Source organism: Staurois parvus, unplaced genomic scaffold (genome assembly GCF_062004578.1).
Source record: "Staurois parvus isolate SC_StPar_1 unplaced genomic scaffold, SC_StPar_1.0 ptg000133l, whole genome shotgun sequence".
Lineage (NCBI taxonomy): Eukaryota > Metazoa > Chordata > Amphibia > Anura > Ranidae > Staurois > Staurois parvus.
The window spans coordinates 12,345,021-12,372,023 of NW_028317929.1; the positions used below are offsets into that span (position 1 = coordinate 12,345,021).

At 40.3% G+C, this 27,003-nt stretch overlaps 1 protein-coding gene across 2 annotated transcripts in view; it reads left to right on the forward strand.

The window, feature by feature from the left end:
• NR3C1 (nuclear receptor subfamily 3 group C member 1) overlaps nucleotides 1-27,003 on the forward strand; it is a 239,869-nt gene that overhangs the window by 174,496 nt on the left and 38,370 nt on the right. For both annotated transcript variants that reach the window (XM_089673025.1, XM_089673026.1), the window contains exon 4: nucleotides 10,982-11,098. In XM_089673025.1, the coding sequence (XP_089529151.1) occupies nucleotides 10,982-11,098 (117 nt within the window). The remainder of the gene's footprint in view (nucleotides 1-10,981; nucleotides 11,099-27,003) is intronic.

The following is a 27,003-nucleotide window of genomic DNA, read 5'->3' on the forward strand; positions in this document are numbered from 1 at the left end:
TAATAGCTGGAGCAGAAAACACATCCCATGCTGCTGTTACCTGTACGGAATGCATTGTGTGTAGTTCAGAAGCTCACTGCTAGCACTGATATAGAGCTCTTTGTAGGCTAACACTATTTTTGAAGTGGAGACAATAGAGCCAATAGTCCTACTGAGAGTGCCAAAAAAAAATGACTCTGGGTACGTGGAAACTGTGTTCACTATTCTGTTGTCTTTAATCCCTTTGTTGCTGGAAATTCACCATTATATATAGTCATCCTTATTTTTGTCCATTGATAGGTCACAGACAGTTTTGGCTTTGAAGGTTAGTGTGCCATGTAGGTGGGAAAGCAGATGCCAAATTGTAACTTCTAACCAGGAATTGAGGGCAGATTTTACCAACAAAAAGACAGAAACTGAAAATTTTCACCACTCTTTAAAAAAACAAAATAACATACTTTAAAGTTCCTAAAGTATTAAGTGCGTTTTCACTTTTTAAATGTATGCATCTCCGCAGCCTCTGAAAATCATGCCAATGTAATCCGTTATCTTTACTCAAGTTAAGTCCTGTTTCCCCCCACATGGTCTGCAGTCCCCCAGAGCTGTGTTTACATCTTGTGCAATCCACAAGTTGCTCATTCATTGCAGTGCAGAGGTCTCTCCTGGGGTGTCTAGGGGCAGCGTATTCACAAGTAAAGAAATGTGTAAATGCACTCCTAGAAGACTGCAGCGCACGAGTAAAGTAGGACATAACCCATCAGTACAAATAAGCTATCTTTTTGGAATTTTTTTTCCAAGTCTTCAAGGATGAGTACAACTGCATCACTCATAGCAAAAGAGCACTTTACCTTTAACCACCTTCCGCCCGCCATATAGTACAATGACGGGCACAAGGTGGTTCTCTTGTTCTGATAGGACGTCCTATGACGTCCGTCCATTCTCACTGCACATGCGTGGCTCAGGGAGCGCGCAGTGCGACGATTGCCGGTGTGCTGTTTCCCTCGGACACAGCGGATCATGGAAAGAGCCGAAAATGTCGGCTCGGCCATGTGATCAGCTGTGTCCAATCACAGCTGATCACATGTAAACACGGAAATGCCGGTTATCAGCATTTCTCTCCTCTCGAGCTGTCATGCTGACAGCTCGAGAGGAGAGGAGAGCCAGTAATCAGCTTTCCGCGGAGGGGACATGTACACTGATCATCAGGGCACTGATGATCAGTGTGGCCCCAGAAGTGCCACCTGTCAGTGTCCATCAGTGCCAGCAGTCAGTGCTCATCAGTGCCACATCAATGCCACATATCAGTGCATACCAGTACACATCAATGCCACATATCAGTGCCCATCTGAGCTGCCTTTCAATGTCACCCATCAGTGCCACCTCTCAATGCCAATCAGTGTCAGTCAGTGTCGCCTATCAGTGCGCATCAGTGCCGCCTATCAGTGCCAGTCAGTTCCACCTATCAGTGCCAGTCAGTGCTGCCTATCAGTGCCATATATCAGTGTCATGTATCAGTGCTTCCTTTCAGTGCCCATCAGTGATGCCTGTCAATGCCCATCAGTGCAACCTACCAGTGCCTCCTCATCAGTGCAGCCTATCAGTGTCCATCAGTGCAGCCTCATTAGTGCACATCAGTGAAGGAGAAAAATCACTTATTTACAAAATTGTATAACAAAAACTAAAACTTTTTTTTTTTCAAAATATTCAGTGGTTTTTGGTTTGTTTAAGAAAAAATAAAAATTCCAGAGGTGATTAAATACCACCAAAAGAAAGCTCTATCTGTCTCAAAAAAATGATAACAATTTCATATGGGTACAATGTTTCATGACCGCACAATTGTCATTCAAAGTGTGACAGCGCTGAGAGCTGGAAATTGGCCTGGGCAGGAAAGGGGGTATAAGTGCCCTGTAGGCTAGTGGTTAAAGGACAACTTTATCATTAGTGAAATTGTGCATTAATAAAGGTTCTGAAAATTAAGCCTTTTAATTGTATACCTTTTCATAAAGTCATAGTGTATTGTGGCCAATTCTGACATTTCTCTCCTACATGTAAAAATTGACACTTCCAGGCCAATTCTGACATTTCTCTCCTATGTGTAAAAATAAGTATTTTGCTTGAAAATTACTGAGAACCCACAAATATTATATCTATTTTTTAAGCATAGCCCATAGAGAAGAAAATGTTGTGTGTTGCTTTTGTTATGTCACACGGTATTTGCGCAGATGTTTTTCAAACACAACTTTTTTTGGAGAAAACACTTTACTGAAAGTGTACATTTTACTTTACACTTGCTGAAAATGTTGGTGAGCGCAGATAAATGTTTGTTCTTGGGTTTACTTATTCTTCATTTAAGACATCTGGATTCATTTAGGTGACAAAAGTTATAAATTCCCATCCCAAAATACTTTGATTTTAGGTGAGTAAAACCATCAAGGTATTTGCCCTCAACCCTTTTGTTTTTATTAAACAGGCCAAGCCTTTGAAACGGGAGCATTTAGATTTTGTGTTTGATTTTTTTCGGAATCAAAGGAAAAGGCATATGTGAGTGATTGACTGCAAGCAGAATGTGAAGTGTGGAAATCAATATACATGGAACTATATCACCCTTACACAATTATAGATATGTGCTAAAGCTGCAAGGCGGAGCTAGTATGGTGTTTGAATAAAACATCTGACAAATCTGATGAGGTGATTCATTTGGTGAGATGTAGACACATTCATTTAATTCATCAAGAGTTTCTCAGGTTTTGAGATGGCATATTTCTGAGAAACATACAAGAGACATCTGTCGGGGTAAATTAAGGTAAACTGAAAAGTAAAATATTCTGTAAGTTGTCCCTGCCATAATGGAAAATTTCAGATTAAAACATGACAGCAGACGTACATTGTATAGATATATACAAGCCCTAACATAGTTTACTGAATCAGTGACCCATTTTGTGGAATAATAATATGACTGTATAAACATAGTAAAAACTGTTGCCTGAGCACTAGACATTTATGACGTTAGCAAGTACTGGCAACATAATAAACACATGCCAATTACATGGAGAGAGTATGCGTTTACAACAGCAGACAACATTTTAACATGGATGGGATCAGAATGTACTGTGAACACCAAAGAGATTCCATGCTAGACAATGAAGTATTATTATACAGGATTTATATAGCGCCAACAGTTTGTTCAGCGCTTCATATAATCAGCTGCCTTGGAGTCATTGCATGTACTAAAATTTCACTTTATAATAGCTTTTAAGCATTCAGCAAAAAGGGGCCAGGATTAGAATGCCTGGGTGGCTTCATGCCTAACTGACATATATCTGGGCAAAATTACTTATTTATCTGTACACCCCATCACATCATTAGAGCAGTCAACAGGAATATACATACCATAGCCACAATGCATAAATTTAAATGAAAAGAAAAAAAATCACTGAGATTAAGGTAAGTGTTGTGGAGGAGGCAAGTGTGTGACCACGTTTGTAAGAGCCTTAGAGAGGAGGCTTTGCCGGAGCAGTTGCACTGATGGAGAGAGCCTACAAGAGCAACCCTACCACCTAGAATTACTGAGCAATTAACTCTTACAGTGTGTGTGTATGGAAGGGGTACTCACTGCAAGGGTAATCTTTTTCTGTGATTGGATTTTGGCTTTAAGCAATAGAAATGATGTAATAGATCACTAACATAAGAATGCAGATAAGGAGTTATGACTCTTGTTTGACTCTCCTGGTCTGCATACCTGTTCAAGATCAGTGGCTCAGAATGTATTACAGCTAGTGGTTCAGTATAGTAGCCAAGCAACTAACATTACGAGTTGAAGATCTATCATATTGGCCACCCAAAGGCCAAATAAAGGAGCTCATACGGCAAGCTGACAATGCTGGTGCTAATTGAGAGGCAACTGCTTAGCATTGTCAGCCTGCAACAGTAACAATGACCATAGATCAGCCTTTTTCAACCAGGGTGCCTTCAGGTTTCTTGGCAAAATGCCAAAAAAGTGTTCAAAAATTGTATACAAGCCAGTAGGTGGATGAAGCCTACCCTTTAGTTACACAAAGCCACAGGTATTGATTGTGCACCATTACAACCTTCTAGCTGTCAGCATCCTAACAACCAATGATGTCGTTGGTTAATAAGGAGGACATCAGGCGCCTGCACAGCATCCTTGATTGCCTCTAACCCACCCGCCTCTCTCCATCAGCACTGGGGTCAGTGAGGGAGTGATTAGCTGAGTGAGGGAGTCAATGTTTTTTGAACAGGGACAGCCATACACTGATCATTCAATCAACTTCTGTTGAATGAACATGTTGGAAAACCTTTGTCCATCTTCGGCTGCAGCTTCTGATAAGTGTATCCTGATAGTGCTTGTTCCTGCTGTCAGAATATAACGTCCCCATCATCAATGACTAGCTTAATTTCTTGGACCTCCAGGTTAGCAACTTTGCAACATATTCATGAAAAACAATTTGGTTTAAATAATTGAATTATGCAGTAAGGCATTATGCTGGACATACTGAGCAATAGAACTATGTTCTACTCCACTTGTAATAATATTCTTTTTTCTATTCTACTGCATAAGGTTATTATTGTTCTGTAGTATGCTGGTATCTAGTGATGGTTTGGGGGTCACTGTAGCTTGTTTAAGTATGTGAATTGTTATCTCCCTCTATCCTCCCCTTCTGTTTAGTGCTAGTTTAGTCCTAGATAGGCCCTCCCTGTAGCTTCCATGTGCCCTCAATCATTGATTCGTTCACAGAGACAGGGCTTAGGAAAGTCATTGTTTTATTACACTTCAAAAGACTGGAAAAACATCCTCTGTATTGCAACTAGCTGACGTAAAATTGTGTTTGGTTTGATTCAATTCCAATGTATTTTTGAAGAGTTAGGGTCCATTCACACCAGGTGTGGTGAAACTGCATGGGGGGCTATTACAGCACAGTCCCACCACAAAACGATGCAAAATGCTTTGTGTCCAGAGTGGCCAGGTCACACCAAAGTTTGTGCAGGCAGTGTGCACTGAAAAAAGTACTGCATATTCCAAAGTGCTCGTAAAGGCTGAAGGATTTTTATCTTAATGCATTCTCTGCTCCCCCCTTCCCCAGCCCCCGCAAATGCTTACCTGAGCCTGATCCCTATCCAGCACTGCTCTCTCTCCCTCCTGACTGGACTCTGAGAGCAGCGGAAGCCATTGGCTGCTACTGCTGTCAATCAAATCCAGTGATAAAGGAGCAGGGGGCAGGGCCGAGCCATGCTCTGTGTGCCAGTGAACACACAGAGCGTGGCTCAGGATTGAACCTGCACAAGTGCCACCAAAGGAAGAGGGTTCATGCGCTGACACATGGAGAAGAGGAGGATCACAAGGTGCCAGCGTGCGACCTCCGAAGGGAAGGATTGGGGCTGCTCTGTGCAATACCATTGCACAAAGGAGGTTTATTATGTAAAAAAACCCAAACTTTAAAATACATTTACATTTACACCTGCCATAGAAAAAGTGGTGCCCTGCACCGCAAACTTTTTCCTAAGTCAGATCACTATAAAATCAGAAATGGTTTTCTGCATCCATGCTCATGGTCAGTAACTCAAAGTAGTGAAGCCACTGAATCAATGTAACTGACAGGCAAATAGAATTTTCAAACGTGAAAGTCAGCATAGCATCATTCATGTTTCTGGTGTGTGAAAAATTAGGAAAATTCAACTTCTGTAATGTGCACTATGCATCTTGAACAATGTTTGTTTTAATGTGACAGGCAAGTTTAAAATCGTGATTTTATTTTTTTAGATAACAGACTAAGTGCTCCATTGTATTTATTTTTAGGCAATGTCTTCTTCTTTTCCTAATTAGCCACCCACTAGCAGTACACTACCATCAGCAGGCTCAGATTAAGTAGGTTACTATTTTTTCACTGCTGTACATTTTGAAATTTAGAATGTGATTTGCATGGGACTCAGTATATTTGGAGTGTGTGTGTGTATGGTACTGGGCTCCAGGGTTTGTGTCTGCTAGGGAGGAAACAAACTTTGTTGTTTTCCCAGATCTTAACCTCTTCCCATCCACGGTACATATTCAGTACACAAGTCCTGGATGAGAAGTGGTTGTACCAGCTGCAGCCATGATATCAAATTTCAGCTGGCGATCAGCTTTACTGTAAAAGTAATCCAAGTGGCTCTACAGCCGTCCTCAGAAGGGCCCCGCCCCCGCTGTCACCCACAATTTTTCCTGGTCTCACTTTTCTTACCGGGTAGCCAAGGATGGCAGCTAGTGGTCAGGTCAGCTGAGCACAGAGAAGAATGAGGCACATTTGTTCCTCCCCATCCTCTGTGACGAATGAAGTCTGAAGCAATGAGGATTTCGTCACTTCTAGTTTTGGTTCTTTGTTTACCTGTCTGTTCATGGCCAGAGAGGCAGTTGATCAAACCAATCTATGTTGGAATGGCTGCCTTGCCTGCATTCCCTCTTGCTCACGCACAAATACAGACGTGCCCGTAGTTGCCGCACACATATATGTAAAGGAATCATTTTAGCACCAAAGTCATGTTTAATTCTAAACTAGTAACCTGTAAAGGTTTTTAAAGTGTCACCTATGGATATTTTTTGGTACCATAATTTTGTCATGCACGTGAAAAATTTTAAATCTTGACACATTTAGTACCAAACTCAGCGAACAAGCTATACAAAAAGATGGCAACCACCCCAACCACAAAGACTAATTATAAATTGGGATTGCAGTTAGGACTGCAGTACACAGAGGAGCCTTGACGTGGGCACTGCGTCTTCCACATATTTTTGCAAACGTGTGCAACTAAACCTTCTGTTTTTACCGTTAATTTTTAAGGTCAATTTTTTTTTTTTGCAGGCTAGCTGGTAAGTATGCTGGAAAATATTTGTCTGTTTATGTTGTGTATTTCCCTTCCATTTGCACCTTACTGCAAAGGCTAGTTATAAATTGGGGTGGTTGCCATCTTGCCAGTATTCATATAGCTTGTTGTCTAAAATGCATTTAAGCTTATTTTTTTCCTGAAAATGTGCATAAATACGTGGACAAATAATGCGCAATGTAAAAAATTGCAACAACCACCATTTTATTCATCAGCATCTGCTTTCAGAAATTATATATTGTTTGGGGATTACAAGTAATGTTGTGGCAAAAAAAGATGATTTTAACCTGTTTGTGAAAAATATCAAGCTTTGTTGGTCCTAGAGCCTGAAGGCTTTATAGAGTACTGGGTGGGAGAAAGCATACATCCCTAGGTCCAGATCCGGTAGCAAGACATCAATATTAGCCTTATGCAGGCCATAGACGGGTCGAAAATCGTCCGGAAAAAAAATTGGCCGATTTTCGCACCGTTATTGGGTTAATTGGTCGGCCGTTTGTCGGGATTTTGGCACATTTTTTTTATCCGTGAAGTTGGAAAAAAATCGTCCGATTTTGCCGATCGGCTGATTTTCCCGGCAATGATGGGCAAATCGGCCGATCTTTTATTTTCAATATTTTTATTGAAGTTTTTTAGTATAACAACAGGGTATAAAAATATTGCGAAGCAAAAAAATATATAGTTCACAGTCAAATAGGACAAAGCATTAGTGTGATGTGCGTTCCTCACCATTTGGCTGAGGATAATAAATGTCTAAGTTGCATTGACCTGAGAGGTATACTCATTTAGGTGTGAACCGTATGGAGGTGGTGGTGTTGTTACGTAGAGAGGGAGGGGGACGTGTGGAAGGATAGGGACGGGGGGGGGAAAGTGGGTAGGGGGATAAGGGGAAAATATGCACCAGTCTTGGGTGAAGGGTCTAGGGATTGCAGAGGAATTATGTCAGTCTTTTACTGTGCAGTTTGGGTTCTGTAGCCATCGAGACCATTGGAGTTTGAACTTGTGGTAGGATGTGATGGTGGGAGCCGTTCTCCTTTCCATGTTGCATTGTATGTTGAGATCTGATATAAGTTTGGAGAGGGAGGGAGATTTAGTAGAGTTCCATAGCTTAGTAAGATTAGTCTTAGCAGCTGATAGGACATGGATAATGATTGTACGAGAGTCTCTGGGGAGTTTGTCGATCCCTATGTGGAGGAGTGCCAGAGCCAGGTTTGGTGGGATTGGTGTATCAGCTATTGTTGTGAGAAGTTGGAAAACACTGTTCCAGTAGGATCGGAGGGATTTACATGCCCAAAGTATGCGAAGAAGTGATCCTGTTTCTCCGCATTGTCTCCAACATGCGGATGGGCGTTGAGGGTAATACAGTGAAAGTTTGGTTGGTGTTCGGTACCATTGGTGTAGGATTTTCATGTAAGACTCCTAAAGGAGCTGCAACGGGATGCTGTATGGGTAATGTTGAAGGTCTTCTCCCATATGTGTGGTAGGATTGGTTGAGAAAGGAGTTTCTCCCAGTTGGAGAGAGAGGAAGTTTGAAGGGTGAATCGAGAGTTTGTTATATATGCGTAGAATGTTGAGATCCCTTTTTTTGGGTACTGCGGTTTGTTTAAGAATCGGACCATCTTTTTACTGATAAAAAATCTGCGCATGAGCCTTGACCTGCAAGAAGAAGAAGAAAAAGAAGAAGAAAAAGAATTCCAGTCCGCTATTATATTTGACATGAAAAAGTATTGCGGTTGCAACAATGTATCTATTTGTATCCGAAATGGATACAAATAAATACATTGTTGCAACCGCAATACTTTTTAATGTCAAATATAATAGTGCAGCTCTCTGCAGGGACAGAAGTAATTAAATGTTGGCCGTAGACAGGATGAAAATTGGCCATTTTTTTTTACCATTGGTGGTAACGTCGGCCTATTAAACGACCGATTTTTCCTTTTTTTTTTAAACGGACGATTTTCGACCCATCTATGGCCTGCATTAGTTATCCACTGTCCTTTAAATGTGTGATCTGACTGAAGCTCGGCTCTCTCTCTCTCTGCTGTATGTTGGTGTGCGTTTTTTTGGGTTTTTTTGGTGGGGGGGTTTTGTTGTGTAAAAATCCAGACATGCTTTAAAAGTGGAGTTATGCGTAATAGATAATATAGGAAGGGATGTACATGGTTCTTGACAATGAGGGACAGAGCTGGGGGAAACAACAGCATACATTTTACTATATGTTATTCTTGGTATGTTATACCATAGCTGACTTGTTGATATATCTGTTATCCACTAATGCTGTCATATCTACTGCTGTTGTTAGCACATCTAGTAATAACTGTTCTGTTGACTCTGAAACTTCATTTCTTCCTCCTAATAATGGGGCTCATTATGTGTACAGAAAATCTATCAAGAAATTGAAAAGAAACAGACAGGAGAGCTTATGTCTTGTTGAACAGAGTGATCATTGTTTCTTTAAACATGTCCCTTGCCAAGCACAACAAGCCAGAGATAATTTATGAAATAATTTTATTTGCTCAGTACACATTCTAGTAGAAAAAAAAATTCAGTGTGCTCCATATTGAAACACCAGTACAATACATAAAGAGGTCACGTGTTATGTGCAGATCTGAGGACACGGACCACTTAGTAAAGATTTTCTCTTGCATAATTTGTCAGGCCTTAAACAAAACAGTTGTGTACATACCTCTTAAGGTATACTTGCACTAGGCGATCAGTACCATGCCTAAGCATGTTTGACCCTTAAAGTCCAGGTCAGTTCATTATTGTGATCACTTCATTGGATTTGGGCACTGTAAGGCATCTGCGTATCCACGAACCATGCCCGAGCACAGAACTCCCACAGATCACTGTGCATTCACCAAGCACAAAAACAGGGATTGCTGTGATCTGGCTTGTAGGGGTGATGACTGTTGGAGATACAACAGCATGTACTATATAGTATTGTGTGTTAATATCACTTGACCAGTAGATGGCACTGTACACTAAGGTTACTAGTTGTGCATATGTGTAAAACGTGTTGGTTCTCTCTCTCTTCCTCTCTTCAAAAACCAAGATGTCTGCTGAAATGTGTTCTGTATGTTTGCAACTTAAACCACACAAGTAAAACAGAGTTCTGCCTCATCACAAGCTACCAGTGTCTTCTCTAACTCATAACCAACAATGACATAAATCTGCTCAGGCCTGACAAAAGGTGAGCACGGGCCACTGGAGGAGTAGGGAAGGGGGACAATCATGTTTGGGCACAGTGCCAGGCAAGTGTGGCTAGTGTGAATACACCAATATTCAGCACCTTCCATCACTTTGAGAAATACAAATACCTAAAATATGTCGATATGTGGTCCAAAGACTGTAACATCTACATTGTAGGCTACAGCGTTTTAGAAAAACAGGTTAATAAAGGAGAAGTTACTATAACTAACAAAATGGATAAGGCCAGTATATTCGATTTTTCTTATTTTGTGTAGATTACTCAAATCAAATTTGGCTTTTGACATTTTTTTTGGATAGGGTGTGAAAACTTTTGAAACCGGAACATGTTTATTGTTTACTGTATCCTTGCTAGTAGGAAATCTCTCTTCACTTCCTATTCCAGTTACACCCAAGAAATGAGGGGAAATCTCATTGGAAATCAGCATGGCATAGACAGCAATAAACCCTGACCAATGTTCTGGTCCTTTTCCTGTGTTTTCTTGGCTATCTGTGCCCCTTTTAAGATGTATTTCCAGTTCTGTTCTCTAGATCAGGGGTCTGCAAACTGCAGCCCACAGGCCAGATGTGGACCTTTACTTGCACTTGGTAGAACTATCCCACTGACACCAAAGACAGGGCACTAATCCTTCCAAAGACAATAATAAACCCTTTCCCATTCTTTAAAAAAAAAAAAAAAAAAAAAGGTTTAAAATTTCACTTTATGTCAAACACTGAATTTATTATTTAATACAAACGGAAGATACTGTATACCAAACCACAAATAATTTTAACTACCTTTTTCACATCTATTATTTGCAGCACTTGTTTGGTTTTGGGAATTCTTAATGTGATGCGTACTTTGGACTATTTGTAATACATAATCACTGACAATTTTGGTTTCTGATCATAGTTTTTTTTTTTTCTTTTCTTCTGTCAGGTCAGCACAATTACCTTTGTGCTGGACGAAATGATTGTATTATCGACAAAATTAGGAGGAAAAATTGCCCAGCATGTCGCTATCGGAAATGTCTTCAAGCGGGAATGAATCTGGAAGGTATGAAAACTGTTAAGCCCTTCTTTTATCAAAGTCCTTAATGGCTGCTAGAATTAAAATATTGCATTATGTGAAAGAACTACAAATAACCATGGCATGTTGACCTACACATTTATTTTGCACGCATAGAAGCCTTGAGCTGCATACATTTGTTGCAAAGTGTTGCAAGATATGTTAACTTTATAATGTATACCAAAATGCTAAAACTGTCTGGCTCCAGGTTCCACGTAGTGGTATCACAATAGAGTGAAAACAAACAGAAATATACTATAAACATTTTTTTCAAATCACTCTTCCATAAGAAAGTAATAAATAAAATAGCTTGTGCATATGTATATACACATGTATGTGTGTGTGTGTATATATATGTATATGTTTATATAAATTACCAAATATTTCACTTTAAATAACTCCCTCCAACTCCTCGCCCTATAACAAGTAGAAGAGGTGGAGCTCTGCTCCCAAGGCATTTAGCCATGGTTATTTACCGCTTGACCTTCATACAGGCTGGTCAGTAGCTCTGAGGAAAGGGACGTGTTCCCGAAACGCGTCAGAATTTTGACCGCACTGACAGTTGGAACACCTTGCTTGCCGTTGTGGCCATCTTCATAATGCAAATGCTTTTTAGATACATTTTTCGTCTGTGAATATGTTTGCATCCTTTATACCTTTGAATAAACCTTGGATAATGCACTAGGTGTGTGCGCCACCTATTTATTCTTCTTCTTCCACATAAGAGCTAACAAACTCATTGACTATTTATATACTGACACTAATTGCAATTTAAAAAGCCACAGATGTGGGACATTAACCTCTAATTGGCATTTTAACCCGTGTTTTGCACAGTAGATTCTGCTGCTGGTGATACATTACCTGCAGAGCCTTCCATTTATCTTTATGAAATTGCCCCTTTGCTGGCTCATAACACTGTTAAATTTACCTTGCAGCTAACCTGGCTAGCAAGAGATCAACCACATAGGACGTGTAAACAGTCTCCTATTGATCCTGCCGCTAGCAAGTTGTTGCCAGCAACAGGAATACTTGTGTCATATGGCCCTAATACTGTGTGATGTTTTCATTATATGCCCCAGTAGTTGAGCATTTTAGAGCTTGGGGTATGAGTAGTGTTCTAGTCTTTTAAGTGTCAATATGGTAGGTAATGTTATCGCTAGAGAATTGTTTTGACCATACATTTAAATTGCACACAAAAATAGTAGTATATATGTGCTTTCTATACAAAGGTGCGCTTTCTGTACTGTTAACTATGCTGTATATGCCAGATTTTTTTTTTTTTTTTTGGTTTAGTGATTTTTTTTTTAGTTCATTAGCCAAAGCAGCAGGTAAAAAACTTCCTGTAGACTGAACACCTGTGCATATAATATTAGAGGCAGTATTTAAAGGAATTATACTGATCGCTAAATGGAAGAGGCCTGTGCTATTTCCAGATTCATTAATGCGCTGTCATCATCACAACAAGGAACAAGGTTAAGGAGCAGTCGTTCACTTTGTCTGCTCTCATCCTTGCAGTGGCAGCATCCTTGTTCACATATTGTTTCTTATTATGTACAGAAAACTAAGTGGCCTGATTTGCAACGAGCAGCATGTACTACTTTGCACAGGAAGAATATGTTTTTTGCATATAAATGAGCATTAACCATAATGCATTTTAATGATTGACGTACAACAGATTCCACTGAGGAATTGAATTTCGGAGTACAAGCCAGTGGCCAGACATGAAGAAGTTGATGCAGGTTTATGACAAAGGAGGGAAGAAACACATCCCAAGATGAAAGAACATCATTTACTGGCTCACCACAGTATTTATAGACATATTTTACATAGCACAGAGACTCTGGCTCTGTACGCCTATGTCCTTACATTACCTTTTATCAGTTCAGTGGGGAATTTGTTCTCCTTCCTTCCTTCTATGTATATATCTTTATTACATCAGCTTTGGCAATACCAGCTTGTTTTTTTAAATCAGTCTTGACAAATTTATGCCTATATGTGGCATGGCTTTCAGTTGCAAATCTGTGATTGTATAAGCTGCCAGATCCTTTTGAAGACTTCATTCAAAGCAGATTGAAGTTCACCTCTGATGTTGAATGCCAGAACTGTTGCGATTGTAAAATCATATACTGTATTTGGATACAAAGATGGTACAGTAGCATAAATCACAGAGCAGATTATGTAGGAACAGCCTATTCCCCCAAAGATCTTTCATGCATGTTTTTGGCTATGCAGAAGAATGTCAGGAATTTCAATTATTGATACAAAAACAGTCAATCGCTAAAAAAAATGCCCCAAAACAAATTGACTTTGCCAATGAATTAGGTTGGTCAAGTACTGTCTTCAGTGCACCCCTGCACTTTAGGCAGTCGTACCTTAAAGTGATTGTGAATATCCATCCAAAAATACCAAACATGATATATTTACAGTGGGGATCGAAAGTTTGGGCACCCCAGCTAAAAATTTGTATTAATGTGCATAAAGAAGCCAAGGAAAGATGGAGAAATCTCCAAAAGGCATCAAATAACAGATTAGACATTCTTATAATATGTCAACAAAAGTTAGATTTTATTTCCATCATTTACACTTTCAAAATAACAGAAAACAAAAAAATGGCGTCTGCAAAAGTTTGGGCACCCTGCAGAGTTAATATCTTGTACTGCCCCCTTTGGCAAGTATCACAGCTTGTAAACGCTTTTTTTAGCCAGCCAAGAGTCTTTCAATTCTTGTTTGAGGTATCTTTGCCCCTTCTTCTTTACAAAAGTCTTCCAGTTCTTTGAGATTTCTGGGCTGTCTGTCACGCACTGCTCTTTTAAGGTCTATCCATAGATTTTCAATTATGTTGAGGTCAGGAGATTGTGAAGGCCATGGCAAAACCTTCAGTTTACGCCTCTTGATGTACTCCCCCATGGATTTCGAGGTGTGTTTAGGATCATTATCCATTTGTAGAAGCCATCCTCTCTTTAACTTCAGCTTTTTCACAGATGGCATCAAGTTACCATCCAAAATTTGCTGAAATTTTATTGAATCTATTTTTCCTTCTACTCGTGAGATGTTCCCTGTGCCACTGGCTGCAACACAACCCCAAAGCATGATTGATCCAACCCCATGCTTAACAGTTGGACAGAGGTTCTTTTCGTTAAATTCTGTGCCCCTTCTTCTCCAAACGTACCTTTGCTCATTCCGGCCAAAAAGTTACATTTTAACCTCATCAGTCCACAGAACTTGTTTCCAAAATGCATCAGGCTTGTCTATATGTTCATTTGCAAAGTTCAAACGATGATTTTTGTGGTGAGGACGTAGAAGAGGTTTTCTTCTGATGACTCTTCCATGAAGACCATATTTGTACAAGTATCTCTTTATAGTGGAATAGTGTACCACAACTCCAGTGTCTGCCAGATCTTTCTGGAGGGATCGTGCAGTCAAACGTGGGTTTTGAATTTTTTCTCACAATCCTGCGAGCTGTTCTGTCTGATATTTTTCTTGGTCTTCCAGATCTTGCTTTAACTTCCACTGATCCTGATGACTGACATTTCTTAATTACATTCCGAACAGAGGATATTGACATCTGAAAACGCTTTGCTATCTTCTTATAGCCTTCTCTAGCTTTGTGAGCGTCAACTATTTTCAGTTTCAGTTTTCTAGACAACTGCTTAGAAGAACCTATGGTGTTGATTGTTGGGGCAAGGTCAGATGAGTCTAGGCATTTAAAACCTTTGAGATTGACATCACCTGGTCTTCCCAGACGATGATTGAGAACAATCCATGACACTGGCAGGTCTCAGCTTTGCAAAGGGGGCAGTGCATGCTATAAATTCTGCAGGGTGCCCAAACTTTTGCAGACGCCATTTTTTTGTTTTCTGTTATTTTGAAAGTGTAAATGATGGAAATAAAATCTAACTTTTGTTGACATATTATAAGAATGTCTAATCTGTAATTTGATGCCTTTTGGAGATTTTTCCATCTTTCCTTGGCTTCTTTGTGCACATTAATACAAATTTTTAGCTGGGGTGCCCAAACTTTCGATCCCCACTGTACCTGCTCGGTGCAATAGTTTTGCACAGAACAGCCTCGATCCACCTCTTTTGGGGTCACCCACTAGCAATTTTTGGTTCTCTTCTTCTCCAGGTGACCCATAGCAAGCTGCGTGCTACGGGGGCACTCATGCAGGCTCAATTCCAAGCTGCACCATGTGCATCAATTGACACACAGTGCAGCTCAGCCCCCCGCCAACTTCCCTGCTGTTTACTTATCGGTTTACCCCACTGCTGCCGAGTCTCCTGCAAGAGAGTGAAGAGAAGAGCACAGCAGATGTGCACAGCGCTGGAGAGAAATCGGGCTTAGGTAAGTATTTTGGCTAAGGGGGCTGGGAAGCTGACAATGAAAGGTATTTTACGGTATATAAAACCATTTACCTTTATAACCACTGCATCTAAAATGCATGGAGCTTTCTGTGCCCTTTTTATCAATGGTATTGTTTACACCTATATATTTTTATATGTTTTTAAATTCTGCTTACTGAAGTTTGTTTACCTGTAGTTTTCAGAAAATGCATATGTTTTCATGCATAGGTCTAAAAAAAAAAAATTGACTTTCGGTTAACATATGTATGCAAAAATGCTTCCAAGAGTGTGTTAGAAGTGTAGTTTTAAATGTTTCTTCTAATACGTGACTTATTAAGTGCAGAAGTAGAAGTGAGCCATAAGCATATGATCATTCTTTGTGCCAAACATAACCAGATGGACGTGATAAAGGTCTTTTCTTTATTGACCATGAGGAATTTAGAAATTCTTAAACAGGATTATACTGCCACCACCAGGAGGTTAGACACTGGCAAAAGAAAAAGAGTTAAAGTGTTTTTAAATCTCTCCACCTCGTCCAATCAGAGAACATCTTGCATTCATTGAGATAAATGCAAGGCTTTCTATAAATGCCACCTGTGCTGAGTGAGTGATCTGCTGTGGTTACTGTACAGCAGGGCAGCTGCTCAGCACAGGACCCGGAAGACAGTGGCGATTACTGTTAATTTGCATGTACTGTTAGGTTCCATGCACACTAGCTTTTGTTTAAGCTCCTAGAAGCTAAATAGTATTATTCTGTCTATGCACACTTTTTATTTTGAGCTTCAGTGTCTAAAAGTTAGTTTTTGTAGAGTTTTTTTGGAGCATTTTTCCAGTAGAAAAAAACGCTAAATGCTCCTAAGCGATACTAAAACGCTACTAACAGCTTTTTTCTAGCTATTTTTTCCCCTTTACATGTACTATAAAAACATTATTAAAATGTTAATGCTCCTAAACCCTAGAGGCTACTAACAAATGCTATTACCAGCATTTTTCATCCAGCGTTTTTTTTATTAAAAAATATAAATGCTAGTGCGCATAATGCCTAAATGTGCATGTCTTACCGCAAGGCACTAGTGTAAACAGGTCCTAAAACTGTACAAGCTTTTCAATTCTTCTTTGTGTCCTACTGGTTCATACTTTTCTTAGCCTCTGTTTACACTAGAGCAATTTCAGATGCTACTTGAGTCGCACAGAGTACCATGACAATGGAAATCACTTTGTTTTTAATGGTACCCGTTCACATCAATGCAACTTGGGAAAGGTTCCTGTACTACTTTGGTGCAATTCCAACACAATTTTGCCCCCAATGAATATGAAAACCACTTCAAAGTAGGCTCCAAGTTGCACTACATAATCACACTGAAAGTCGGATCAAAGTCAGATCATAGCATTGTGAACCTAGCTTTGGTGCCATTGGCTCAAGCTATAGTAGCTTTTTGTTGACTTTGCAAGATTCACATAGTCAAAATGTTAAAGCAACAAGTATAAAATGAGTTAATCCTAGATGGTAGTAGAAGACAAACATTTGCACATCGGGTCAGGTTACTAACATGCCGATATCAGCCCAGGTCCCTGGGTTTAGCAACTAGCCTCACCCATTCCATTCTGCAGTCCTCACTACTACTATGACACTACCCTAGTCATAGGTTAGTAATGAACCTGAAAGTGGTTCTATAGTCTCAAGATTTTTTACCTTAATGCATTGTATGTATTAAGGTAAAAGACCTTCTACAGCCAATTTTCCCCCCACAATCCCCCTTATACTTACCTGAGCTCCATCTCAATTCAGATGATGTGCACAAGAACAGAGGCTGTCCTGGGTCTCTCCTTCTCTTCTTTGGCTTCGATACAGCAACAGTGAGCATATGAGGAGAGGGCGGGCTCACGAACCAGCGTGCACAAGTGCCTTGCTATGGGGGCACTCAGCATGAGGGAGGAGCCAGGACTGCTGGCGGGTGACCCTAGAAGAGGAGAATTGGGGCTGCTCTGTGCAAAACCATTGCACAGAGCAGGAAAGTATAACCTGTTTGGTACTTTTATTAAAATATTTTTTTTCCTTTAGAATCACTGTGAAAGAAATTACAGAGGAACAGATGGTCAACCCAGAAATCAGGATTGATGTATGCATATTAGAGTGCTGGGTGATTCAAGACACCCAGGGCACTGAACTAGATAAGATTATGTATAGCCATGTGCTATGTGTTGTTAACATGGATGAATTAGCTGTTTTACATCACCTCTATGAACCCCTAAAATATGCTCCTATCTATCATAACGCTCATACAAACTGTCTTGTATGACTGAATTGTAAAACCATTGGATGACCGGGATTGGTGAAAAATATCAAGATTAGCAGATAAAAAAAATTTCTGCTGTTGTAGCAAATTAAGGTAAAATTAAACAAACAAAAAGGTGCTGTACTTATGCACTGCAGACATTATCTTAAAATGAAAAAAAAATGTTTTGGAGATACTTTTTAATTTAAATTAGTAGTAAAGTCCGCTTTCTGATTTATACATACAGGTACATTTATAATAAAGCTTACCCTGTAGGTACAGTAAATATTTCCTAAACTTATCCCGTTTAGAAGAGGTTTACTTTACTAGTAGCCAGTGATGTCTGCAGCGCATGCGCACTGCTCTCTGAATGAACGAGCTCTGTGTCATGGCCATGACTCCCATGTACTTACACTCAAACGGCCAAAGCCCATGAACCCAGAAGGAAGACTGGGTGAAGGTGGAAGCCCCAGCAGGGGTGCCAGCAGAGGGCTTTTTTTTAAGGTAAGTCTGTCATAATGTGTTAGTATGCGATACATACTAGCATATTGTGACATTATCCTGTGGTGGCCCTTTTTTTTATACTGTACAATCAAATTGTAATGTGTGTGTCCATCTTTAGACAATTTACTGGCCTGGAGAGGATTTTCTAAACAGCAAAACGCAGGTTGCACATTGTACAGCGTCACGGTCATATCTGGAATGCAAGCGTTCTTTATTTCGCTGTATGGTGTTCAGCTGTGTCGAGTTTCTGATAGTCCAAGAGGGAGAACTAGAATTTATGGAAAAGGATTACATAATTTTTTTCCCCCTTGAAATGTGTTGGATTGGCCTGAAGTTGGCATCAACAAGATCCCCACAGCAGTATATGTGCTCTATCTGGTGTGAGGATTTTAGGGTAAAGCCTGTGCATGGAAACTGCTTCTCCATGTCTCTTCCAAAGTAAATATCAGCCTTACTGTATCATCCCCCTCTGGCACTGATGAAAAGCAGTTCTGTTTTCCAAATTAAATATGTACAGTATTTCCAGCTCCAGAAGGTAGAGACGCGAATACTGTATGCGCTGACATTCCTCCCTTTTCATGGATTGTATGGAACATTTACAGCAGAGAAGATTAAATCAGATAAGGCTCTTTAATCGCCTTTTTTGCAATAAAATGTAGATTCCTGCAGACATTTGGTTTTGGTTATGTTATTGACTGTTTCAAGGAAAGCAGAGAAGCCAACATTTGTTTCGCTGGTTGTGATTAATTATGGCTGAGGGAATGATAGGTTTTTCAGAAAGCTACTTTATGTATATAGATTTTTTTTTCCAGGTTGCACAATAAATGCAGTGTCAGTACTTGCGATACATAAAAACTGATTTTGTTTTAAGTGGATTGCCAGCTATAATATTTTTTCTTTTTTTACATAGAGTGGAGAGGATTAGAATTTTATCAGATGTTAAATGCCATCTGTGTCCCCTCTGGGGAGATTCACGCTTAGTGTCTGCCCTGTTGATCACTGTCACGGGCTAGTAAGTGAGTTGAAATAAACAATGTGACAGGTGTCTCTAGGATATGAGGTGAGTGGAAATATTCCAGTGGCAAACATCCTGACATTAGTGAGGTTTTCTTTTATTTCCTGTTGTCCTCTATGGGGAGATTTCATGGGGACACAACAAAAGCAAGGTTATAACCCTTCCACACCCCTTCCAAAATTCAAAAAACCGTTATGTCAATAATAACTCTCTTTCTTTGTTAGGCAATTAAGTAATTGCATTTATTGAATCTACCAAGTCTGCAACAGCTGTATGCCAGTTGGATAAATGGCTCCCAATTTTATGATGTGTCTGAGCATTAAACCAGAAGTTCTGGATTTGCATTTGGCCACATAATTTTAAAGGAATGCCATACAGTCTCCAGTCACTGTCCTTAACATGTAGGTAAATCCTAACGATGAACTTCTTTTAGTTGCTCATTTTTGGTCTGTTAGATATACCATAAAGAATCCTTCCAGAAATCCAGTGAGCTTATAACTTCCTGTTATGAGCCGACAGAGCTGCACTGAAATCTCAAACATTTTCAGACATGGCTGAGTTCTCTCTCTGGACTACAAAACGCCTTCCCCCTTTATTATGGAGAAGAATAGAGAGAGAATGGTTGTAGTTCCATGTTAATGTAACAGTGCTGCTCCTCTAGAGATGTGAAACAGTGAGTGAGCATCTCCCTAGGATAGGAAGCGTGTTACTGGCAGAATCCCCAAGTCAAAATAAAGAGAAAAACATTAAAAAAAAAAAAAATCTAAGGGCTTGTAAGCTACGCTATATAAAAAGGTTGTCCTTGGGTTTAAAGGGAACTTAAGTCAGAAAATTAAGTCCTGCTGGATTATGTCACGCTGGCCCCCCTTACAGGTATAGCTATGTAAAGCATTAAAAATAAATGCCAATATTGTCTAAAATCCAGTAATACACTATCTCACTGTACAAGAAAGTGGTAACCACCCCAATCTATAAAGCAAGGTGCACAGCATAAACAAACACAAGATTTCCCTGCATACTTACCGACCAGGCTGCAAAACAACCAAGTTAGCCCTGTCTAACAGTTTGCGTTAAAAACAGAGGGTTTTGTTGGCACACATTTGCAAATATATGCATAAGCCACAATGCCTGTGCCAAGAGACCTCTGTATATACTGTGGTCCTAACCCTAAATTTCCAGAGACTTCATAGAAGGAGCACATATAATAATGGATAGATTAGGGACAGGTGTGCCTGGAGTTTGCGCACTCCTCCTTAAAGGCACAGGGACGCATGTGACGCCCAGCAAGAGCACAATGTCAGCGAAGGCATCCTGTGCGTCCCTGCACCCAAATTGTCCAACTGTACAAGAAAGTGGCAACCACCCCAAGCTATAACTGGTGTATGCAGCAAAGTGCATTTGGAAGGACAATACACTGTCTCACCCTGCTCTGCACATGCTTAGTTGCGCTCTATCTTTCGGCACTGTGCTGAAAATGTAGCAGCTGATCTGCTGACAGCCTAAAAATTTACTGCTGTTCAGGAGCTCTGGTCTTCTGCCAAATAGCAGTCTTCAATAAGAAGAAACCGGAACAATGCTCCAGGCAATTTACAGCACACACTAATTTTGGTAGCATAATTATTAATGTGGACTGTATTTTCCTTGCTAAAAAACATTATTTTGATCAAGTTGTTATGGGTAAAGTTCCATTTTAAATACACTTATAGGAAGAACGCCTGTGATTAGGAATCCATGCTGTCCCCCCCACTGTTTTCAGAGAAACAACTATACTGTGTATAAAAGAGACGGTTTATGCTGCCAGCACACCCTAACAGTCCCTCATACATGACAGAATTCAGAAATCCATGGTATGTTTCTTATTAGTGCTCTCATTTGCTTGGTAAGTCTGAGATAGGCAAGTAAAACTCTGCCGACATCTCTCAGTAGAAAGCCTATTCTGCCTGACGTTCCCTGGCAATGGGGGGGGGGTCATCATAATGCCCATTTTTTTTAATGTACAATATACTTTTTATTTACTCAAATTGAGAACTAATACGTTGCATATATTCATGCTGTGATCAATGAAAAACAGACAATCTGTAGTGTACAGCAACAAAATGATGTCATGCTGCCACTAGTAGTAAGATACTTTGCCAGTCGAGCAGGGGGCCCATTGTGTTCCCTACCCACTCTTGGCTCCTTCTTATCATACTCTACGCCCTTGTATTCAGATTGAGACACCGTTTTCAATTTCTGGGTTCTGTATGAAGTGGTATATCTTCCTGAACGTCAGAATTTTTCCTAGGGAATTTTTGAGTCAGATTAGCCTGCCCCAATTTACTGTAGCTTTATTGGTTGAGAGAGCCCCTATTCTATAGCAATTGGTTGAGCAATTCCAAACCTCTACCAAACTTGGGTCAAGCACTCCACCACGATTAAGTCCTAAATAACAAGAAGTGGATCTCTGTTCATTGTTCATTTTATAGAGGTAGTTAGTCTTTGTATGTTGCCACAGTGTTATAGACCTGTGGCTTATCCCTAGTCTCTTACTTTATTATTTCATACCCTACTGCCTATTTTAATGAATAGCAGGTAAAAAGCATGTATAAGTATTCTTGCTTTTTCACATTTGCAAAGTGCCTTTGAACTTGCTAGAAAAATGACTAGTCATTTCCCTGACTCAGCTCCCTCAACTCCTTGCACATCATAGCCTTTTCCTTTTCTGGGAGTGTTGATCTACTCAACACCGGCACAACTCCTTGCTCCTCCTCCTCCCACCTACCGTTACCTAGCTGCTGGGGGGTGGACCAAAGGGGAATGATATAGAATGCCACTTGAGTGGCAGCTACAAATCTGCTGGGCTGGGGCTTCTGACATCAGAAGAATTGCGTTCAGTAGAAAACACCAAATGTGCCAAAAATGCATGTAAAAGTGGCTAAGCACTAGTTGTGTTTAGCACTTAGGCATTTATTCATTTCAATGGCAATGGCAAGGGGCCAGTGAAATGAATAAATGGCCAAAAGCTAAATGCGGCACCGCGTTTACATGCATTTTTGCCACGCTTAGCGTTTTTCTGCTGCCAGTAGGGTTGACGTCTACAACAGTTCCAGTGTACATGTAGCCTAAGTTTCCAGAGCTGTCTCTTTACCTTGCCTGTGTTGAGAACCAAGTGCAATTAAACTAACTGTAAAAGAAAATTTAATGCAAACAGGACATAGGAATATTTATTTCACCAGCATTTAATTTTTTCTTTTAGCTTGCTACAATCACATTCCTGATGCCCTGTGATCAGCAAAGAACCACGGGGCATATATTTCTGTTTTTAGATGCAAAACTACTAAAATATGACTAAAGTGCTGCCAGCAGATCCTTTTGTTTGCCTCTCGTTTTGAAAAATGTCAGCAATCCATTGGAGAATCGTTATTAAAGTGTTACTAAACCCACAAAAGTAAATCAGTCTATATGTAGTAAAGCATGCTTGTTATACTCACTGTGGAACCTAAGGGGATAATCCTCTGTATTGTGTAAAAAGGCTGTTTGATCCTGACTTCTCTGATCCTCCCCATCTTCTACTGTATCCAATCCATCTGCTGGTAGTACAGAGCTCTAGGATTCACTGTGCACATGCTCAGTTTAGTGTGTATTACTAGACCATTTTTTTTCTTTGGGACGGTGCATGTGATCAGCACAGGGCCAATCAGCACTGTCTAGACAGAGGGTCAGGGGTTATGCAGCCTCATAGGACAGTCAGAGCAGAATGAAAACTCTTCCTACAAGCTTTAACAACCAGTACTCAGTTGGACACTGATAGAAGTCACAAGACTGCTATATGCTAATGATGAAAAAGGGTATTTAGCGGTTTATATTTACTAAAATAATTTGCATTTCCATGTTCTGTGCACTGTGGAAGACCAGATCTAGTGAATGCAGGGTCCTAGGTTTAGTAACACTTTAAGCTACTAACATCTTATATCTTTTTTTTCACAGGAAGGATGTCAGCACTTGGGATGGCAACCAAAAATAATCTTCCTTTATTCAAAAAGTATGTACAAAGGCTGCAACAACGTCAATGCGTTTCAGCCGTCAGGCTAGCCATGATTAATCCCGATGGCCAAAATGCATTGGCATTTTTACAGCATTTGTACATTTTTTTTTCAATAAAGGAAGATTATTTTTGGATGCCATCCCGAGTACCAACCATCCTTCCTGTGATCCGTGTGGTATAGGGGTGTCAGCAGCCTCTAAGCTCCGGGCTGAGATGCTGTGCATACAGGTGGAACTGCCCATACACCTGTTTCCACAACGTTTTTTTTCATTTTGAATAGAGCAAGTGAGGGTTATGAGATTTTTTTTTGTCGTATGTGTCCCATTGCGGTGTCCCCCTTCACTTCCTGTCACATAGCCATACAGGACGTGAGAGGAAATCCCTGCAGATTATGGGAATTCCTTGGAGGCCCCCAGGTTCTACTCTATTACTTTTCAGGGAACAACACAAAATTTTAGATTTTCTTTTACTTTCACTGTCAATGATATTGTTAAACAGGACAAATGGAGAGGGTGAATCTGCTTAACCGGGGCACAGACAGCAATAACAATTGGCAAGCCTTCTAATCCCTCTCTACTCTGTTCAAAACTTTAAAAAAAGTTTTGCTTTTAGCTATACTTTAATGTCATTTAAATAAGTTATTTTTATCTGCAGATTAATAAACAATAGCTGGTGATACTGCCATAAAGGACCTTGTTCTGGCACTTACTTTTATAGGGTGATAGAACATTATCTCTCATTTGTGCTCTGCTGTTTGGCCATTTCCGTACACATTACATAGGCACGGTCCACTTTTATCACCTGAGAAATGCTATGGAGCCATTACTAGAATGCATGTATGTAGTTTGTGGCTACAGGAGTTTAGCAGCACTGAGATGTAAGAAGGAAAGGTGAAGTAGGCAATTTGTTCAACCCCTTTCCCCCAGCTTTTAAGGAGACTCTTCAGTGCCAGGAGGTGGAGACAGGGATTCCGATCATGTGACCACTTTGATGGGCTGTCACAGCATTCACATAATCGGAAGCTCTTGATTCATCAAAAGCTTCCAGTGACTTTTTAGTTACTGTGCAGGGAGCGCGCTCTTAGCACAGAACACCATTCCCTATTGACGCATATATGCAACCGCTCGTTGTTTATACCCAGTGGTCACATATGTGTGTACAGCCAGCGTACAAGCATCAATTGTTGATAATTTGCAGTGCTTTAGCAAGCTGAATGTCACTCATCTTCTTTAAATTCTCTCCAAAAGCACAGTAGATACTAAAACCCTTGCAGAAGTAAAAACAAATGGAATTTCATTTTAGAATTCTGAAACTACCAAAAGTAAAGTAAACCTTTACTGTTAGTGTTGTAGTAGAATATGTCACAGCATTATGAAAGTGATCACACTGGGCGCTTTGGTGTTATGTGCCACATTCCATTGGAGCCCTGATATCAGATGTTGTGTGACAGTGTGATACTTTTGTATGCATATTCCTTGCCACTGCTCATGTTTTTTTGTTGTTTTTTTTTCAGCCTTGCATAACAGCAGGGTGAAGGAGGTTTCAAGAGAATTTGCAGGAAAGAATTCTGATTACCATGTCATTTTGCTGCAAGAACATTTCTCAGCCAGTTGTTGACAGATCAGAACTGGATACTAGGGGATACCAGTTATTTGAATCACAAGTGACTTAAAGAACTGTGTTCACACATTCACAGCTAGAATATGTATGCTAGATCTTGCTACTTTTTTTTTATTATTCTGCAGCTGTCACTGCATCAACAAGAAAAACAAGCAACATTGTACCTTTTTGCTGTGTTTTCCAATGTCCCTTGTAGCTGTATGCTCCCAAACACTATGGGGGAGAATTCAACAAAGCTGCTGCGCCACCTTTGTGGCGTTCATCCCTCTTGCTAATGTATTTCGCCAAATTCATGAAGCATTTGCAACACTTCTGGTTCTGACAGCAACTTGTGCACCAAATTCAGGTAGTTGAATGCGCCAAATGTAAAAGTGAAGCTAATTAAGACCAATTCTCTTTTGGCGGACAGAAAAACTGGCTCAGACAGATTTAAGTGCATTCTAAAACTGGCACTACATGAGTGAAATTCAAGTACAAGTATTAGACAGATAGATTAGTTTGGCGCATTCTTCACCACTTATAGAATGCATGAGAGACACTTTCGCAAAATCAGTCTTTTTGAATTTCAGGGTATGAGTTTTGCAAAGATCTTCTCGCTTCTTACATATTCACTCACTGGCCACTTTATCAGGTACACCTTGCTAGTACCAAAAAAAATATCACCCACACAATTACACTACCACCACCAGCCTGAACTGTTGATACAGGGCTGGATGGATCTATACTTTCATGTTGTTTATGCCAAATTCTGACCCTACATCTGAATGTCACAGCAACCAGTCTGTCCATTCTCCTCTGACTTCTGGCATCAACAAGGCATTTTCGTCTATACAACTGCTGCTCACTGGATATTTTCTCTTTTTTGGACCATTCTCTGTAAAGCCTAGAGATGGTTGTGTGTGAAAATCCATGTAGATCAGCAGTTTTTTAAATACTCCGACCAGCCTGTCTGGCACCAACAACCATACCACATTCAAAGTCACTTAAATCTCCTTTCTTCCTCATTCTGATGCTCGGTTTGAACTTCAGCAAATTGTCTTCACCACATCTAGATGCCTAAATGTATCGAGTTGCTGCCATGTGATTGATTAGCAATTTGTGTTACCAAGTAATTGAACATGTGTACCTAATAAAGTGGCCAGTGAGTGTATACTAAAACTGGAGAGTGCAAAATTTGGTGCAGCTGTGTATGGCAGCTTCTAACCAGGGGCGGACTGACCATTTGGGAACTCAGGCACTGCCAGAGGGCCTGGGGTCAGTAGGGGGCCCCATGAGATGCACCTGGTACCTTTTTAATAGGCTTTTTTGGGTGTGGTTTGAGTGTGGGCAAGGACAAAGGGGCCCCATGATCCCCTATTTCCCAGGGGGCCCCATGAGTTGTCAGTCCACCCCTGCTTCTAACTTCAGCTTTCTCAATTAAAACCTGGAAGCGGATTGGTTTCCATGCAGTGCTGCCCCAGGTTTTGCACTTTCCAGTTTTAGTAAATCAACCCCATAATGTGTCCCCTGATTTGCCTTCCTTTTGAAAACGTTTAGTATCGTATGATGTTTTAACCTGGGTCCACACACGTGTGTGTGCAGTGCTTTTAGACAGTATATCCATTTCATTGGGCTGCCTAATGACTGGCAATTGCACCAAAGGAGCATGTGCAGCTTTTTATCTAAAACGCACCTCACCAAAACATATGGTGCTTTATTACCTTGCCTTTTTGCACAGTACAACGCATGTGTGATAGCAAGGTGCTTTTGGAAGCTATTAGGAATGAATGGCACCATAGCATGCCTACAAGAAGGATGCATGATCAAGCACTACGGGAATGTGCGTGATTTCCCCGACTGCCAAGTGTGACCTAAGGCTTTATTTCAACCACTGCGAGGTTTGCACATGCTATTTAAAAACAACCCAGTCTGCAACGTTATATTTACAAAGTCATTTGTAAGAAACAAACAAACCATGACCAAGGTCTGGAAGAGACCCAGACTCTATAACTAAAACTAAATATAGACAAGTTATGATCCACAAAGAAAAAAAATAAATACTAAGCCACATTGGCAGATAAGATCGATAAGTTCCCCAAAGTGTGGCAACCCTGGAAAGGGAAGTCCACCCCCCC